This window comes from Notolabrus celidotus, chromosome 18 (assembly GCF_009762535.1).
Source record: "Notolabrus celidotus isolate fNotCel1 chromosome 18, fNotCel1.pri, whole genome shotgun sequence".
NCBI classification, from domain to species: Eukaryota; Metazoa; Chordata; class Actinopteri; order Labriformes; family Labridae; genus Notolabrus; species Notolabrus celidotus.
Genome location: NC_048289.1, coordinates 24,250,802 through 24,269,731, shown reverse-complemented (window position 1 = coordinate 24,269,731; position 18,930 = coordinate 24,250,802). Strand labels below are relative to the sequence as shown.

Below are 18,930 nucleotides of genomic sequence, written 5' to 3'. Positions count from 1 at the left end.
TAACTAAATAATAAATAAAAATAAAATGTATGTGCGCTATAGCCTAAAAGTTGCATACGTAACCTAAATGCAAAAAGAAAAAATATTGCACCTCTTACTACAGCACCCCCAACTTAAAACCACTTCCCATGGCTCTGCACACACACACACACACACACACACACACACACACACACACACACACACACACACACACACACAAACACACGCAACCCCCCCATGCAGAGCAGAACGTGTCAGGTAGCTGCCCACTGATACATTTAATTTAATTTAAAAACTGTGCTTTTGAGTTGAAACAAATGTTGGCAATTTCAATAAACTATAACTTAAAAAAAAAAGCCTTGGGAATTTCTCTTTTTCTGTATCGAAAACGTATCGAAACGTGACAAAAACCGAACCGTGGATTTTGTGTATCGTTGCACCCCTACTATCTATATAAGCTAAATGGTATGACATTATATAAGCTAAAGTAAAAGGTTAAAATCTGATTAATTTAAAGGTGAAAGGAGCAATGAGTATCTTTTAAGCTCCAATAACTTTCTTTCTAAGTCTTTTTTTGAGATGCATCTTTAGGCGTCATGGAAGCAAACAGCGCCATCTGCTGCATTTTTACAGCTATGACAAAGATTATTTCACGCTATATTGAAACACCAGAGTTTTGTCTTTGACACGAGAGTGTTAAAAAACACAGCCAAAGAATGGATTTATAAAGTATGGGGCATGAAGCAAAATTTAATAAGGGAGAGAAACAACTACATGTCTGAATTTGAACCATTTAAACTGATAAAATCACAATGAATTAAAACATTCATACTCTGTAACTTCTCCCTCTTTCTGTAATATAATGACTAAAAAGTTTTTTTCATCTTAAATAATGTTGTATTTTTTATTTTAATAGAATGGAAGTTTTTCCTCCCATTGTAAGTCTTATATTGTATTAATCTTTCTCTCCTTTAATGAAGATTTTTGTGGTTTACTCAATGTTTTGATGTCCGTCCACACTGAAGGGCTCTCCGAAGTGAACACACACATTGCTATGCAGAAAGACATTCACAGCACTAAAGAGGGTTGATTCTTTATTCATCTTTCATCTTTATATTTAATTCACATTTTCACACACAGAACATTTCAACAGGTTGGCCACAATCCACCGCACAGGTGTCCTGAATCCAATCAGCAGCAGGGTGGAGCCTGCTGAGTGGGTGTTCATTACCTGCAGATCTTATAGTATAAGAACAAGGATTAAAATATCACATATTAGATGTACTAGTTTTAAACAACAATTCCCACGCTTGGTACTTGTATTACTCTAGAGGAAGGTGAAGAGAGGAAGAGGGAGTGCTCTATCTTTCTCCTGGTCTAATTATCTGTAAGTAACGCCAAACATGTCGTTTGTGTGAAAGTGAGGATCAAATAAAAAGATGAAGCCCTTCTTCTTGTGTGCTGTGAATCTGAATATTTTCTACCAGGTTTGATGACTCCTTGTTTAAAAAGTTCTATATCATGCTTTCATCTTGTAAATTCCATTTATGCTTCTTTCAATTTGTCAATCTTCTGCTTCTCAGTGTTAATGACTTTGCATTCTCCCAGGTGTGTGTGTTCTCCTTCATGACCCTCTAAAATAAAATGACTTTTAATCATTTCAGTGTCAGTAGTAGCTTGTTTACCCATTTATTCCTCATCAATACATACCTGAGCTCTGTGTGTGTCCCTCTTTACTTTATTGAGCCTCTCTTAATATATAAACTCCACACAAGCCCTGCCCTACAATCACTCTTGGTGACAGGGACATATCAGGTTGTTTTGTCATCACAGTATAAAATCAAGGAAGGGGAGTAACCTGCATACACACTCTTCATTTAATTGAACCTCTAGGCCTCAGCCTGTCAGAGATGGCACTCTCAAACTCATGGTTTCTTACTTTGATTTGTGTGAACATATTTGCCCTTGTGTTTTTATTTATTTCTTGGGGACTTTTATCAGAAACCATTACGTAAGTTGTCTTTATATTCAGAAAACATGATGTGATTTTTGTTTGTTTTAGGCTCACTCGGTCAGAAAGAAATGTGCATAAGAACATATGTGACAGTTTTTTAACCCAGTGCATGCTGCTAACTCTTGGATGTTGTATCAAATTATTTGTTTTGTTTTTGTTTCCATTCAGCCTGCCTGGTCACTCAACATATGAAGATGAAGCCTGTAATATTGATGATATTTTAAGCATAATAGGTGGGCTAAAACTTGTCAATTCTACTAAAGCAATCCCAGTGACAAAACCAAAAACTGATCAAAGGAGATTATCTACACCTGATGCTGAGACGCCCATGCCTCCACTCAACATAAGTGTGTATAAGAAGCTTCCTGTTTGGGATTTTGAAGATGTTTATAAGCAGGATGCTCCGCCGAGACAGAGGGTAAGCGTGTTAAAATAAGAAGGGACAGAGTAAAGACAAATGTCTTAGTTGTATGTCTTATGTGAGTTGGTAAATATGGCTCGAGCTGATCAGCCAAGTTAGATTGTTTGTCTTTGGTGGGGGGTTTTTCTATCTGGTATGGGCCTTCAAGAAATCAGTTTTTCTTTCTTTATAACCTGAGATCATTTTGAGATCACATGTTCTGGATTTTTTTCATAAAAATCATATTTTACTCTACCCTTTAGATTTGTGCCCAGTCTCCACGAAACAACCAGGACAATTGGTTCAAGAAGGCTTTCCTTCCCAACATACGACTATATATGCATAAAGACAACATCAACATGAGCGAGTGGAACCGCCTCTCACATTTCAACAATCCTTTTGGTTTTATGGGTCACCAGTATAAAGGTAAGTGTCTGTTTGAGACAAATACTGTCACACCAATTGTGTACTCAGGCTGTTTGTGGGGGCAGGGGTGGAAAAAAAAGGCACAGCCTTTCAAACCCCTTCTACCGGGAGTCTTCCCCCAGAAAATTTAAAGCATCTAACATTTAATTCCTGCATTCTGGTGAATATTTATGTGACCAATTGTTGGGGAAATTGAATTATGAACAAAGTAATATATCATTGATTATATTACAAAATGAACATAGCATACCATAATTAACTACATGGGCATACAGAGGGCACTTTTTGGCATTTTTATACATTTGAGGGGCTTCCAGAGGATACTTTTTTGAGTTTTTATACATTTGAGGGGGATCCAGAAGGTACTTTTTTGAGTTTTTGGGGTGCCCAGAGGACCCTTTTTCTTCCCATTTCCACTGAAAGAGCATCTGAGAAAGCAATTTTTAATGTTTTATCTACTACAGTGGAATCCAAGACGGCACTTCAGCACGGTTTCTTTTGGACATGAGGCACCCACCTCATTGCCCCCCCCCTGGTGGGCATTGAGGTGGTGTAGGAGACTTCTGAAGGGTTGCCCATCCTCTAAGAGCATTTAGAAAAGCTCTGACACTGAAACACAAGAGCTGCCTACTGTGGCTGACAACAATGCCATTAAAGATGTGGAAATTCAGAAATTTTATTGTAGTAGCACCACCATAGCAGCATTGTCATTTCAATTTTTTCAAACAAAAATCAGATAATGTCAACTTTAACTACTTGTAAAAAACATTAACAATTGACCCCAAGAGAGGGAGGCCTTTTGCGATATGCTTTTGAGGTCCTTGTTGTAAGCTGTCTGATTTGAGTATCATGTGTGCATGTTTCTGTTTCTGCCTCTGTTTTGGTTTGCAGATGTGATGGAAGCAGTGAAGTTGATTCCAATTCCAAAAGAGCCACTATTCGTTCGAAAGCCAGGCAGTGATGGGTGTGTGCGCTGTGCTGTGGTGGGAACAGGGGGGATCCTTAACGGCTCTAAAATGGGGAAAGAGATCGACGATCATGATTACGTTATCCGGTAAGAGAACACTTTTCGACCAGTAGTACTAGGAACTTTAAGTTCCAAAAACTTCTCTTCAAGGGACTAAATGGTGCCTGTGGCCCATTGTTGGCTGTGTTTCTATCTCGGCCTGAAGTCCCTTGAAGATTATGCAAATGGCCAGTGACCTAGGGTGAATTAATGCATTAACAGTGCTTTATTGCATTATGAATGGATTTGTTCAACAATTGGAATGAGACAAGCATAGGAAAGCAGATTCAAAACACCTGAATGTTAAACTTCAGGCAAGATGAGCCATGGCAGAGATTGACCGGTGTTTTGGTTTAAAGAGCAACTAGCCCCCCTCACTCTAACATTCCTCCATTAGTGTATGTCCACAGGATCATCTTTGTGCATGTGTGTGTTATTTAGCATATGTGTGGGTAGCATGATCAACACCAGAGGGAAAAATTTAAAGTTTAATTTCTCAGATATTAACGAAGTATATCATCTTCTTTTTCTAATGTAACGACTGTACCACTGTGTGACGTCAAATATGGTGTTGAACCAACCTCAAGTTCCTCTATCTGTTTGAGTCTTGTCTTAATTACTCTAAATGCCATGATGGTATATTGTATCTTTGATCATTGATTAACTTTGATTCTGATTATTTTGGGTATCATGTAAATCAGGTTTTAAACTTTAGACATTTTAATTACATGTTGATCTGTGGAAGCTCTCACATTTGAATGTGTTTGCGCGACAGAATGAACGGTGCAGTCATTAAAGGTCACGAGGAAGATGTTGGAAACAGAACATCTGTGTATGTTCACACTGCCCACTCCATGACTTCGTCGAGGTATTTATTTAAGAAGTACGGATACACGTCTGCTCCGGCTGATGAGGTATTCAAATTTCTGCGAGAAAAGTCCAACATTGTAATGTTTTCTAACTCATGCACTCATCTGTCATCCTCTTGCTTTGGCAGGGAATAAAATACGTGATGATTCCTGAGGGGTTGAGGGATTATCAATGGATGACTGGTCTCCTCAAAAGAGAAAGGGTTGCCGCTGGCCCATTTCGCAATTCAAGGTGAATATCAACTCAAATCTTAATAAGAAAAGCATGCACTAAAACAAGCAGTAAATCTTGTAATTTCTTCAGTTCAATCAATCAATCAATCTTTATTTGTATTGCGCCAAATCACAACAAACGCTATCTCAAGATGCTTTTACAAACATAGCAGGTCTAGACCACTCTACGTCAAATTATGAACAGAGACCCAACTTCAAGACAGGGTAAGACTCAGTCTTACCCCACCTTTATCCATCATGAGCATTGCGCATCTCAATATTTAGCTAGTTACAGTGGCGAGGAAAAACTTCCTTTTAACAGGCAGAAACCTCAGGCAGAATCAGACTCATGTTAGAAAGCCATCATGCCTCGACCGAATGGGTCTTGAAAGAGGGATAGAGGAGAATAAGAGAGAGAGGGAGCGGTGATGGTGATGAAAGTTTCTCCTCATATATGCTAATCTGGTGCCCCAGGAGTCATATTTATCAACAGACCTGTCCATCATGGCATTATACCATTTTGTATAGCATCAGCTAACTTCATACTAAAATCCTGGGAGAAGTAAACATACTGATGGAGCCATGTTACAGAAACATTTATATTCATCTTGTTTATTTTCCTTTTACATGGTGCCAAATTTGTAAGGAACATGTGGCACCGTTTAAAATGGAAATAAACAGGCTTTCCAACAGTATAAGATTTACTGCCAAGACGCATTGTTACAATGAAGAATTAATCTACCAAACACACATTTCCTTACTGTTTGTGCTAAGTTTATATGTATTTAGATTTTATAGTTTGACCTTGTCCCATCTGTAAACAGACAGGAGGCAGGCTTTAAGACCTATATACTGCAGCCAATCAGCGAGGGGAGCTTCAAATGTTTTGGCTTCACTTTTGGAGACCTGTCATGTGTTTTTCCTTGTCTATACAGTATATGCAAAGCTTGATCCATAAGGCAACTGGACTGGTAGAAATTCTTGAAGACGTTTCACCTCTCCTCCGAAAGGCTTCTTCAGTTCTGACCAGACTGGGGAAGCGCTTGAAGATATAAGCCTCTAACAGTCATGGGTGTGTCACAAAGGGTCCTAAGTAGGGTCATTAGTCTAGTTCCTTACGGATCAAGCTTTGGATTACCATGACCTTGGATGACTGAGAACCTTCACAGATATACAGTATATGGTAGAGTCTCAGGACCTTCCGTCAGTCACACAGATAGAAGAAATAACCACCATTTCTAAATCTGATCTTATTTTTCTAATCCTCCAGGCCTTGGACGTACTATGGTGGTCAGTTTGATGAGAGACGTTTTTATGTTCTGCACCCGGATTTCCTCAGATACACGAAAAACAGGTTACCCTTCTTTGTTATTTTTACACAGAACTTTCTTTTCTGGTGAAGGTTCATCATAAAAAGTTGATTGCTCAATGTGTGTGACATTAAAAGCAAGACTTTTGGAAAAAATGAGAGTAGTGAGTAATATGTGCACTGTTTGATGGTACTAACACCAATGATGATATAACCAGAGCGCTAAAGTTAAATATAGAGCAGAACTAATGATTGGTGCTGCCAAGGTCTCTGTATTCATTAACTATTTATTTTTTAAAGTTTCTGTATGATAATACAACATTGTTCATTTCTTACAGGTTCTTGAAGTCTCGTAATCTGAATGCCAGATACTGGGCGATAGTCAGACCAACCAATGGAGCATTTGCCATCTTCACAGCTCTGCATACATGTGACATCGTAAGTTATCTCTTATGACTAATACTCTTCAAAATACCATCCAGGTATCCTCTGTAAACATGTGTGCAGAGTACAATGAGTCAATCAATCTTTATTTAAATAGCGCCAAATCACAACAAAGGTTATCCCAAGACGCTTTACAAACAGGGCAGGTCTGGACCGTACTCTGTGCAACATTATTAACAAAGACCCAACATCAAGACAGGATATGATCCAGTACCATCTTACAGACAGGACTCAGTCTGATCTCATCTTAATCCACCATGAGCAGAGCACTTTGCAGCATTTAGCAAGTTACAGTGGCAAGGACAAACTTCCTTTAACAGGCAGAAACCTCCAGCAGGACCAGACTCATGTTAGACAGAGACCTGTCTCGACTGTGTTGGGGTTGGAAAGAGGGAGATGCAGAAAGAGAGAGATTATGGTATTAAGACAGATTACAGTAGTTGTAGTAGCTGGAGTCTGGCACGTCCTTAGCAGCAGGACGTCTAAAGCAGCAATCCAGAGGAACCTACAAGACAAGGGAGCTCAGGGACTCCCAGAAAGATCTATGGTTTCAACTTTTTTGAGATGTAAGATGCAATTTCTGAAATAGAAAGCCTTTTTTAACAAACCTGAAGTTTTCTTTTTTTCATCACTCCTCTCGTCTGTTTTTGTCATTTCCAGGTGTCGGCCTATGGATTCATGACAGAAGATTACAAAAAGTACAACAACTACTATTTTGAGACTGGCAAAACCCATGTTGTTTTCTTTAGCAACCATGACTATAACTTGGAGAAGGATACATGGAAAAAACTGCATAACACCAAAGTTATGAAGCTATACCAAAGAACAGACTCAGGATCAAGGACAAGAGTGCAAAAGAAACCCTGATACTTTGAAAGAAAACATCTACAAATGGGTCATTTGCATTATGCTGCGATGGTGGAAAATCTAATTTGGCATGAGGTGTTACTGTCGTGATCACATTGTGTGTTTTGGTTATTTATAATTATTAGTGGCTTGAACTGGTTTATGCCGGATTCCTATGATGGGGAGTGGTAAACATATTATCAAGGTTGATCATTTAAAGGAAAATACTGATATCATGTGCCTTTTGTAGGTTTTATTTCCACCTCTGTAAGACAAATACTGGATTTATCTTTTGAAAAGGTAGCATTTATAGAAAAATATTTTAGTAGACTGCATTATATCAGTAAGATTTTGCCTAGCACACTGAAAATATTTTTAAATCTTAAACGCTTTTGAAGACATGAGACCCCATACATGATGACAAACAACAACAGATGTAATAGTTGTGTTCTTATCATAGACTGTATGATACATAGGCATAGTCTTTGGGACTTTACCCATTTGTTTTGGAGCCTATCAATTACCCTCGCCATTTTGAAATTGCTGACTCCACCTAACTTTTGGACAACCATCTGTAACAACAGGAGTTGAGGCAGGCTAAGCATCAAAGGTGCTTTCCCACCATAAGTACCAGGAAATTTTAGTTCCAGGAATTACTCTTAAAGGAACTAAACTTAACTAAATAGTTCCTGTGGCATGTTGTTCTCTGCAGTACCACCGAGGCCTGAAGTCCTTTGGAGATTATACAAATCAGGCCAGTGACGTATTGAGAAAAACTAAAAGTAATTGCACTACACCACCAGACCAGAAGGGGAAAAAAGTAAAAGACAATACGATACAACAAAAAAGACACCATAGAACGCGAGGAAAACCAGCAACATTGGGTGGATCTCGTGGTGAACTCAGGGGGGTCAATGACACCCCCCATCCAGTGCCCTCATGTCCGAAATGCCCTCTTATATTCCTATGTATTGGATAAAACGTTACAAATTGCCTTCTCTGTTGCCCTATCAGTGGAAACCCCATTAAGGTTGTTCATGTAGAAGCCCTTACAGTGGAAAACACAAAGTGCCCTCTGGATGCCCATATAGTTGATAAATTGTTAAAAAGTACCCTCTGGGTTCCTCTTCGTTAGATTGAATACACCAAATGTGCCCTTTTGATGCCCCTCCAGTGAATTAATGTAAAAAAAAATTGCCCACTGCATGCATTTTTCAGTAAAAATGTGAAAAAGGGCCGTCATCGTGAACCGATGTTGCTTCATGTGGCGCAAGGAAAGGACATCTCATGTCTCTTAAAAACAGATCTTCTCGTTTCCTCTCTCCTCTTTATTTCCTTCCATCTCTCCATGCATCTCTGGAGGGAGGGACTAAGACGCAAGTGGTGGATTCGAGGGTGAAACTTAAGAGCTTTGGGATCCACCCTCTGTCATTTAGATTTATTTGTTCCAGTTTTTAGACATGTCCTTTACAGTTTTTGAGCAAATAACACCCTCTGCTGTACTATCAGTGCTATAACAAGCTTTTTCCTGTTTACTTCATACGGATATACCAGAGAGCTTGTCTTGAAACACGGGAATAAATAAAAACACTGGTCAGTGAGCTTTAGCAATGGACAGATTGAGGATAAATGGAGAAGAAAACCAAATTCAAGAAGATTAAAATGAAGAAAAAACAAAAGTCTGGTGCTGAACTTTATCCACCACAACACTTATCTTGAAAACTTTGATAATATTGTTTCTACTTTAATAAAACTTTAATAATTTGATCTGTTAATTCTACATTGTTAAACAAAGAACCCCTTTTTCATTTACTTGGTGGGTTTCCACATTGAGTTGAGATCTGGTTGGAATTTGTGGCGCTGTAACATTGGAATTCTCTTTCTTTCTGCACCTCTCTCAGCAAACACACAGACAGCACCTCCATTTAAATTTAACACCCTGCTTCAACTCTCAGGATAATAGTGCACAAAAGGGTGACAGAAACTAAACATTTAACATGGGAAAAAAACTAACAATATAGAAAACATAGCTGACAAAAACTGTCAGAACTTCCATGTGAATGTTTCAGCCCACTCCAGCTCCTGGTGACAAAAATATGCAGCAGCTAAGTTAGCTTAACTTACTGTTCACTGTTAGCTAGCTCGCTGACTATCAATATCACTATTTTCATATAGTGAAAATATAAAGTGCAGAGGGTGAATCCGGTGGATAAATGGAAAATCGCGTTCAGTGCTTACTGCATGCGTCATCTACGGCGAGAGGACGGAGTCAATCGATTTGAAACAGTACCTCTGCTTGATAGTGCAAAGTTAGAAACCAGCAGAACTTCTCTTTATGATCTTTATTTGAGCTTTATTTCAATGTCGAGATCAAACAGTAAGTATCTTTGTTAATTTCCGATTTGAAACATAAGACATTCGATCCGTGTGTGTGTGTATATGTGTTTATTTTGATTCCAGATTACCCGGAAGTCCAAATGTCCCATCATGCTTAGCGCGCTAACATGAATGATCATATATTGCTGATTAAATGTGTTTGCTTTACGAGATAAAAGACTGCGGAGTTTTGTTGTGTTTGTTATTTGTGTTTGTTGTGGTTTAAATGTGTCTGTACGTACACTCAAAGTGGACCGTGACTTAAAGTCATATCTCCGTTGATAGGGTCGGTCTGTGAACGTTAAAGCGACAGTCACTCTTGTTTCTCTTCAGATCGTATAAATCTTTCGCCTTTTACTAAAGATTTCCGTGGAGAGGAACAACAAGAGTATATCTCAATTTTTTGATGCCCTGCTCACGCGGGGCTTCCTAACACTGTGGAAAATAAAACAATTTACACATCGTGAAATACTTATGGTAGGTGTACTGTGTACCATGTGTTTCTATTCCCCCGCTACGTTCAGCCTCTGAAAAGCGCCTAGTGCTTCGCACACATCAGGTCTTATAATCAAAATCACTAGCTCGACTCTTCTCTTCCGTTGCCCCTAAATGGTTGAATGAATTGGCCAACTCCATTCGATCTACAGAGTCCCTCTCTACTTTCAAAACACAGCTAAAGACCCAGCTCTTTAGGAAGCACTATGCACTTAGCTAGACTGTTCTCCACTGTTGTCCCCAGTGGCAGATCATGTCTTCCAGCTACAATTGACTCGCACTGTCCTTCTCTACTCTGGGAATCTGTGTTCAGCTCTTGAGTGACCCAGCACTTGGTACTTTGGTCATTATTGTGGTGATGTTAATTGTTGATGATGATAATGGAAGGTCTTAAATTGTTTGGTTGCTTCATTGTAGATGTTCCTTGTTTTGAAAAAAAAAAAATGTATCCTTATTTTTGTGCATTGCCTTTACACTGCTTGGCAGTACCTGCTCCCAAATGGACTTGAAGCACTTTGTTACTCCTTTTGATCTTGTTTCCTCTTGTCTAGATCTTTGCTTGTGTTCTTGTTCTCGTATGTACATCGCTTTGGATAAAAGCGTCTGCTAAATGACATTGTAACATTGTAACATTGTATGGGGTGATGTTTTTAAATTGTGCACACCGAAAACAATAGCAACATTTCCCCATGTTTATATTGTCATTTAGCAGACGCTTTAATGCAAAGCGACGTACATATGAGAACAAGAACACAAGCAAAGACCTAGACAAAAGGAAAAAAGATAAGTAAGAGTAACAAAGTGCTTCAAGTCCATTTGGGTGCAGGTACTGCCAAGCAGTATAAAGGCAATGTACAAAAGTAAATAAGGATTTATTTTTATTTTATTTTTATTTTTCAAAATAAGGAACATCTGCAATGAAGCAACCAAACCATTTAAGACCTTCCATTACCGTCATCCACAATTAACATCCCCACAATAATGACCAAAGTACCAAGTGCTGGGTCACTCAAGAGCTGAACACAGATTCCCAGAGTAGAGCAGGAAAGTGCGAGTCAACTGTAGCTGGAAGACACGATCTGCCACTGGGAACAACAGTGGAGAACAGTCTAGCTAAGTGCATAGTGCTTCCTAAAGAGCTGGGTCTTTAGCTGTGTTTTGAAAGTAGAGAGGGACTCTGCAGATCGAATGGAGTTGGCCAATTCATTCCACCATTTAGGGGCAACAGAAGAGAAGAGTCGAGCTAGTGATTTTGAGGCCTTGTGTGCTGAAAGCACTAGGCGCCTTTCTGAAACACTTTTACAAAGCTCCACAGGAAGAAGGCACAGCAGAGGCTGTACTTCCTCAGAACGCTCATGAAGTTCAACCTGCCCCGAGAACTGCTCATCATCTTTTACACCTCCGTCATCCAGTCTGTCCTGTCTCTCGCCATCACTGTTTGGTTTCCCTCTGCCTCCAAACGTGACAGGCACAGACTGCAGCGCACAGTCAGGTCTGCAGAGAAGATTATTGGAGTCAGCCTGACCTCCATCCAGGTCCAGGACCAGGAAGCGGGCCAGTAACATCTCTGCAGACCCCTCACACCGTGGACACTCCATTTTCAAACTCCTCCCCTCCGGTCGGGGTTACAGAGCTCTGTAGGCAAAAACATCCAGACACAGGAACAGTTTCTTCCCCCAGGCTGTCACTGATGAACACTTAACACTGTGTCATAAACCAGATACCTCATGGACAGAGCCACCTTCATCCTTGCACTATTGCACATTATCATGTTTGTCTATTGTTTTTTTTATTGCACTCGTGCCTTTTGTACTTCTATATATATATTATATATTTTTTATTAGTACTTGATTTTTAGTGTCTGTCTATTTATGTTTGTACAGGGAGTATGCAAAAATACCGGAGTCAAATTCTTTGTATTCTTGAGATACATTGTGATTAAAGTTCTTTCTGATTCAGATTCTTTAAGTCTGACCCCTTTTAGCCTGAGGCAATGTGGTCTGAGGCCGTTTCATCTGAATTCTGACACATGGTGAAGGTTTTGCAGAGATATGACAGAGCTTTTCCAGAGACATGATGCTTTTTCATCTGAGGTCTGACACCTCTCTCTGAGACCCGTGGATGTCCTAATAAGTAAACCATGTCCATCTCAGTTTGGTTTCTCTCCATCAAAACAAACTAAATGAGTCCTCACTCCATCACTTCCAGATCACTTCCGGTATTTGGTACATTTCCTTTCCGTTAAAAATGAAATGTTAATTTGTTTCAGAAATGATAAAAGTTTTCCGTCGTTTGTAAAATTGTCTCTAACTTTGTTAAAGTGTTAAATCTTTTGTAAATTTGTTTCCTTAAATGTAAATTTGTTTCGGCCTCAGTTAAAAGTGTTTTGCTGATTTAATTTTGTTTTATAAAATGTAAAACATTTTCCCAAAATGTGAATTTGTTTCCAACTTTGTAAAAGTGTTTCATCTTTTGTACATTTGTTTTGTCCTTCAGGGCCACCGTATATCACCCTGGAGTGATCCTGTTGCCTTGTGTCATAATCACATCACAATCACACAGTGTAAATATACTTTTTTTTTCTTATTTTAATTCTATTCTACATATCTATTTTTATTTCAATTATTTATTGTCTTTTTTACTTTATTTTTTTCTCTATTTGTGCATTATTATTTTTGTAGTACTCTTGCTACTATGTCGGTGTTGCTGCAAAAACCGAATTTCCCAAGGGGGGTTATTTAAATTATTATATTTTCTTATCTTATCTTAATTTTCAGGTTTTGTATATTCTTATTTTTCAGCATCTGCGTACTAATATTCCTCATCATATAGTAACGGGTGAGTAGATATTATATTATCACATCAAAATAAAAAACTGTCTGTAAACTCTAAAAAAAAACAAAGAGTTAATTAATGTTTTAATGTCTTCTGTTTTTTCCAAGCATATCCGAGGTGTGTGTGTGTGTGTGTGTGTGTGTGTGTGTGTGTGTGTGTGTGTGTGTGTGTGTGTGTGTGTGTGTGTGTGTGTGTGTGTGTGTGTGTGTGTGTGTGTGATGTGTTTGAAACAAAGGGGGTGTGTTTTTTCGGACGTAATGAAACGTTGTTTAAAAGATCTGTACACAATCACAGAGTAAGAATGATCCACTTGGCCGCACTCGTGTCACTTCTGAATACACTTGGATTCAAAGTAACGCTTTTAGAACATTACAAAGTGGAACGGAGTCTTCAGCATTCTATTCCAGATTACCCGGAAGTCCAAATGTCCCATCATGCTTAGCGCGCTAACATGAATGATCATATATTACTGATTAAATGTGTTTGCTCTACGAGATAAAAGACTGCAGTGTGTTGTTGTGTTTCTTATTTGTGTTTGTTGTGGTTTAGATGTGTCTGTACGTACACTCAAAGTGGACCGTGACTTAAAGTCATATCTGGGTTGATAGGGTCGGTCTGTGAACGTTAAAGCGGCAGTCACTCTTGTTTCTCTTCAGATCGTATAAATCTTTCGCCTTTTACTAAAGATTTCCGTGGAGAGGAACAACAAGAGTATATCTCAATTTTTTGATGCCCTGCTCACGCGGGGCTTCCTTTCAGTGTGAAAAAAAGACAGAATAACTGCTGGCATTGAGTAAATTCAATGCATCTTTCTTATCATATGCCCATTACATTTCTCCACATCACATATATTTGTGATGCGCAATAAATGCTATCCAAACTGAACCTTGCTGGTGTTCTGATTATGTGGGGTTATTTTAATTATGAAATGTAAAGCATTTCCCAGTAATGTGTAGAAAAGTGATGTTATAAAGATGAAATATATTCATGTGAACATTTTTGACTTCATTATGAATTAAGTTTGTTTTGAACTGCATTTATCAGTCTTTTGGTTTTAATTATGTTTTTCTCACTCTTTAGTTGGTTTTTTTTTTTGCACAGTTACATTGATGCGGCGCTGAAATGTTCATTAATATGCACTGTCCCTTTAAATAGATAGATAAATCTAAACATACCCCTTCTGAGATATAAGACAGCAGTGTTTAGTTCGTGTTTGTTAGTTTGTTTGTTTGTTTGTTTGTTTACACGTCATTTCTTTTTCAAGTTATATTTTTTGCCTTCAGTGGACAGGACAGCTGAACAGAGACAGGACATGTGGGGAGCAGAGAGGGGGTGAGGACATGCAGTAAGTGGTCGAGGCTGGATTCAAACAGCGCCCCAGTTCCTGTTTATTTCCATATGACGCGATTTATACGTTTGAAGAAGTATGTTTCAAATCAACAGTTACTATAAGTTGTAGCTCCATCAAAGCGGTCGGTATCAGAAACTCTGGCAGTTTACTTTTATAAACCTGCTTATGTAGGGGCTTGCTATACCTGTTAAAAAAAAATACTTATTAGGTAATCAACTGATTGGGAAATAAAGATGATAGAATTGTGCATTGCTTCAAATGAAGGACTGAACACTACATGACAAATTGGGGCACTGATTACTGAAAAATTGAATCAATGCAGCCAGTAAATCAACGAATATTACATTGATGGAGAAAGTTCTGATACTCGTTTTAAGTCACTTTCTTTCTTGCAACATGGAGAGTTGATGTTTAATTAATCTAATATTGACTTCTTCATTCTGGGGGTTGAATTGATCACTGGACAAACCAAGCATTGGGACATGTCACGTTGGGCACTTGGTAATTGTGACGGTTTCCTCATTCTCTCAAAAATGAGGCCTGTATCTGATAGCCCGAGGCTTATTTGCTCACAGTACATCCCTATTTTCATAGTTTAATCAGCAAATACGTAAAATCAGTTTGTGTTTTCTTTATCCTCTTTTGAAAACTAAATATTTATCGATGTGATTTTACAGGAGATGTCACCAGAGCGTGTTTTAATCCAGATGTTTTTATTATTTTTCAGGCAGTATCACTGGCAGGTTTTTATTCTTTTTTATTCTTGTATATTTTATTTTTCTGATCTTTTAATTAAATTTTACTTTTAATTTACTTGTTTTTATCTTTTATATACTGTTGTTTTTAGTCTTCCAACATTGTTTTATCTGAACCTTTTATATCTTCTTTTCTTTCATTTATTTTGGCTGTCACCTCCCGGCACGTCATTTTTTTTTTTATGATTTGAAATGTATTTGTTTTTACAAACATTCAAATAAAGACACACAAGTAATGACAATAGAATAAGATACAAAAAAGAATAAAAAATAAAAATAAATACATGAATAAAACAAAACAAAAGACAGAGTAGAACAAACAAACAAACAACAAACAAACAACAAAAAACAGACAAAACATATTCAGACAAAAAATTTATTAATTATTTACAGCAAAAAAGTGGACATAACTCGTCTAATGAGAGAAACATATCATACCATATCCCTACAAGTTATCAATTTATTATTTATATTCTTTTCCACTGTCTTCCTCACATTTCTCTTTTATTGTCTTTTAGTTTCTTTCTTATTTGTAAAGCACTTTATAACCCTGTTTTGAAAAGTAAATAAAGATTATTATTATTATTATTATTATTTTTATCATTATTATTATTATTATTATTATTATTATTATTATTATTATTATTATTTCACTACTTAAATAAAGAATTTTAATTTTTGAATTTCACTGTAAAGGAGTTTCAAAATGTGCTATTGCTACTTTTCCCAGAATGAAGCATTTGAATACTTCCTCCCCCACTGCCATAATGTAATGTCCTACCTTTTGTTGTCAGTTTTATATGAGATTATATGAGATACAACCAAATTACAATACAACCAACACAGACCCTGGCCTCAGCCTCATGCACTGCAGCTTTAGTCTCTGAGGGAATATTACAGTAACGTTTCAGTCATATTTTCCTGCAACACTACCATGAATACACACACGCACGCACGCACGCACGCACGCACACACACACACACACACACACACACACACACACACACACACACACACACACACACACACACTCAAAGGCACATGCACACACACACGCACGCTGCACTGCTCTAGAGAACCATCATGCGTGTCCAGGCCATTAACAAATGCAGTAAGCTCTTTAAATATGATTTCCTGCCCTTCCTCCCCTGGTTCGTCCCCCAGCTCCTCCCGGTTAAAACGTGACACACATCAGTTGTGTGACAGGTCACGTGACGGCCGTAGCATTGATCCGGAAGGAGGGAGGGAAGAGGGGAGGGAGGCTGATGTTGCCGAGAAACTGCATCAGGTCAGCAAGATACAGGCTGAATCATACCGGAAGCTCGGGAATTAAGCTTCAAAATAAAAGCACCACATTTTGCTTCTCATGCAGTCTTGGTTTTTTGTTTTAATGCGACTCCCTGCTATTGTTACTGTCATTGTTTCAAACCCACAATGACAACTATGATTTATTTTCTTTTAAAACAAAATCCTAATTTAAAAAAGCTCCTACATTGACTTATGTTTCAACTTTGAATGTAATGACTCTGCAATAAATACTATTTGTTTGCTTTTTTGGCTCAAATGCAGCAGTCTGATATAGCTCAGTATCTGTCACACACTTTTAATATATGTAAATATGAAGCCCATGTAGTTCAGATAAATGAGCATCCGCTTAAGGCTGGTAGCAGAAACCAAATACACACCAATTCAAGAAAGAAGATCTTAGCAGCAGAAATAAACATGTTTACAGCCTGGTACAAGAAACAAGAGGAGGTGAATTTTTCAGATTAATAGTTTTCCATTATGAGAGGCACAGCTGACTTGACTGACAGGCGAGTACACTGTAGCTGTTGGCTAGGAGGCCCAAAGCCCGCCTCTTTACCTCACACTAGCTCAACTAGAGTTAGGTTAGGTTCAGCTTTTCCAATATGGCACCCGCCAATGATTGGCTTCAAAACAGCATTTCAGAAACAAATGGGTGGCGTAACAGATACTACCTCCATTTATCATACAGTCATTGGTTTTATCCAAGCGGCAACCTCTGGTCTCAAACGATGAAGCCCATGCGGAAGTGTTATAAACTGCAATACATTGAGAATCTGCTTGAGGCTGGCTGCAAAACCACCGGAAGCCACATACACACCAATTCAAAAAAGACGATCTTTGCAGCATTAATAAACATGTTTACAGCCTGGTTCAAAAGATGAGTGTAGTCTGAATAGCTCATTTCTTGATGTCCTCTCACTGTGAGGGGGGTGAATTTTTTTCTAACGCAGCAATTTCGAAGATATTGAGATTACTATTCTTCCCATGAGAGGCACAGCTGACTGCAGGAACACTGCAGCTGTTGGCTAGGAGGCTCAAAGCCCGCCTCTTTACGTCACACTGGCTCGACAGAAGCAATATGGCTGCTGCTGCCGATTGGCTTCAAAACAGCGTTCAGAACATAGACTGTATAAAATATGGACGTAGTATCCGTGACGTCCCCCATCTGTTTCTGAACGCTGTTTTGAGGCCAATCGTCAGTGGCAGCCATATTGCTGCTGTCGAGCCAGAGTGACGTAAAGAGGCGGGCTTTGAGCCTCCTAGCCAACAGCTGCAGTGTTCCTGCAGTCAGCTGTGCCTCTCATTTGAAGACTTGTAATCTCAATATCTTTAAAATTGCAGCATTAGAAAAAAAATTCACCCCCCTCACAATGAGAGCACATTGAGAAATTAGCTATTTAGACTACACTCATCTTGTGTACCAGGCTGTAAACATGTTTATTTCTGCTGCAAAGATCGTCTTTTTCCAATTCATGTGTATGCGACTTCCGGTACTTCTGGAGCCAGCCTCAAGCAGATCCTCGATGAACTGCAGCTTTTAACCAAGCGGCAACCTCTGGTCTCAAACGATGAAGCCAATGCGGAAGTGCTATAAACTGCAATACATCGAATATCCGCTTGAGGCTGGCTGCAGAAACATCGGAAACCACATAGAAATTAATGGGGAAAAGACGATCTTTGCAGCATTAATAAACATGTTTACAGCCTGGTTCAAAAAACGGCTTGGCCCTACGTAGCTAAAATCTCTATCGGCACACACTGTACGGGGGGTGAATTTTTTCTAACGTGACAGTTCAGAAGATATTAAGATTACCAGTTTTGCTCAAATAAGGACATGACTGACGTGACTCCCGGTCGGGAACACACAGCCATTGACTAAGAGGCTCACACTACGTCACACTCTGCCTAGTTGAGTTCCGCATTACCAATATGGCTGCTGCCGTCGATTTGTTTCAAAACAGCTCTCAGGAACAGATGGGTGACGTCACGGATACTACGTCCATATTTTCTACAGTCTATGCTTTTAACCAAGGGAGAGGTTCCGGCAGCTAGTGGTGAGGCTTTCAGCAGTGTGACTGCCCCCTGGTGGCTGGCTGCAGTATAGGTCAAAAAATCCGTCTCCCCCATTAATTTGAATGGGGGAGCAGTCATCCTTTAAAAAATAAATACACGTCATACGAATGTTTCTCATATCCGTATGCTGTGGTGATATGTAGTTAGTATTTGACTGTTTTGTGTCCAAGGCCTCTTTTTCCTGAAAAGTTTCTTTTTCGTTAGTTATTAGAGTTTAAAAAACGGGG

At 38.7% G+C, this 18,930-nt stretch overlaps 1 protein-coding gene, 1 long non-coding RNA gene and 2 other non-coding genes across 5 annotated transcripts; 3 read left to right on the top strand and 1 right to left on the bottom strand.

Annotated features, from left to right (window-relative positions):
- Positions 1-1,059: 1,059 nt before the first annotated feature.
- On the bottom strand, positions 1,060-1,730 carry LOC117830317. Its single transcript, XR_004634762.1, has 2 exons — positions 1,693-1,730; positions 1,060-1,221 (listed from the first exon to the last, which is right to left on the bottom strand). It is a non-coding gene; the product is annotated as an uncharacterized LOC117830317 (long non-coding RNA).
- Positions 1,238-7,996, top strand: LOC117830316 (alpha-N-acetylgalactosaminide alpha-2,6-sialyltransferase 1-like). 2 transcript variants are annotated; one of them, XM_034708381.1, is made up of 9 exons: positions 1,238-1,369; positions 2,165-2,414; positions 2,660-2,822; positions 3,714-3,876; positions 4,604-4,742; positions 4,826-4,929; positions 6,181-6,264; positions 6,558-6,657; positions 7,324-7,996. In XM_034708381.1, exons 2-9 carry the CDS (start codon positions 2,325-2,327, stop codon positions 7,528-7,530), a joined length of 1,050 nt encoding a protein of 349 aa, XP_034564272.1. In that variant the 5' UTR covers positions 1,238-1,369; positions 2,165-2,324; the 3' UTR covers positions 7,531-7,996. The 2 variants fall into 2 exon arrangements, with proteins under 2 accessions (XP_034564272.1, XP_034564271.1); XM_034708380.1 differs by lacking the exon at positions 1,238-1,369 and adding an exon at positions 1,829-1,993.
- A 2,202-nt stretch (positions 7,997-10,198) lies between these two features.
- On the top strand, positions 10,199-10,312 carry LOC117830622. Its single transcript, XR_004634809.1, has one exon. It is a non-coding gene; the product is annotated as a U5 spliceosomal RNA (small nuclear RNA).
- A 3,539-nt stretch (positions 10,313-13,851) lies between these two features.
- Positions 13,852-13,965, top strand: LOC117830621. Its single transcript, XR_004634808.1, has one exon. It is a non-coding gene; the product is annotated as a U5 spliceosomal RNA (small nuclear RNA).
- The last annotated feature ends 4,965 nt before the right edge of the window (positions 13,966-18,930 follow it).

Bases quoted from the DNA above. Each gene is read 5' to 3' on its own strand.
- LOC117830316 (XM_034708380.1), top strand. From the start codon at position 1,893: ATGGCACTCTCAAACTCATGGTTTCTTACTTTGATTTGTGTGAACATA. The intron at 4,930-6,180 runs GTGAATATCAAC...CTAATCCTCCAG, and splicing joins GGCCCATTTCGCAATTCAAG to GCCTTGGACGTACTATGGTG. The intron at 6,658-7,323 runs GTAAGTTATCTC...TGTCATTTCCAG, and splicing joins CTCTGCATACATGTGACATC to GTGTCGGCCTATGGATTCAT.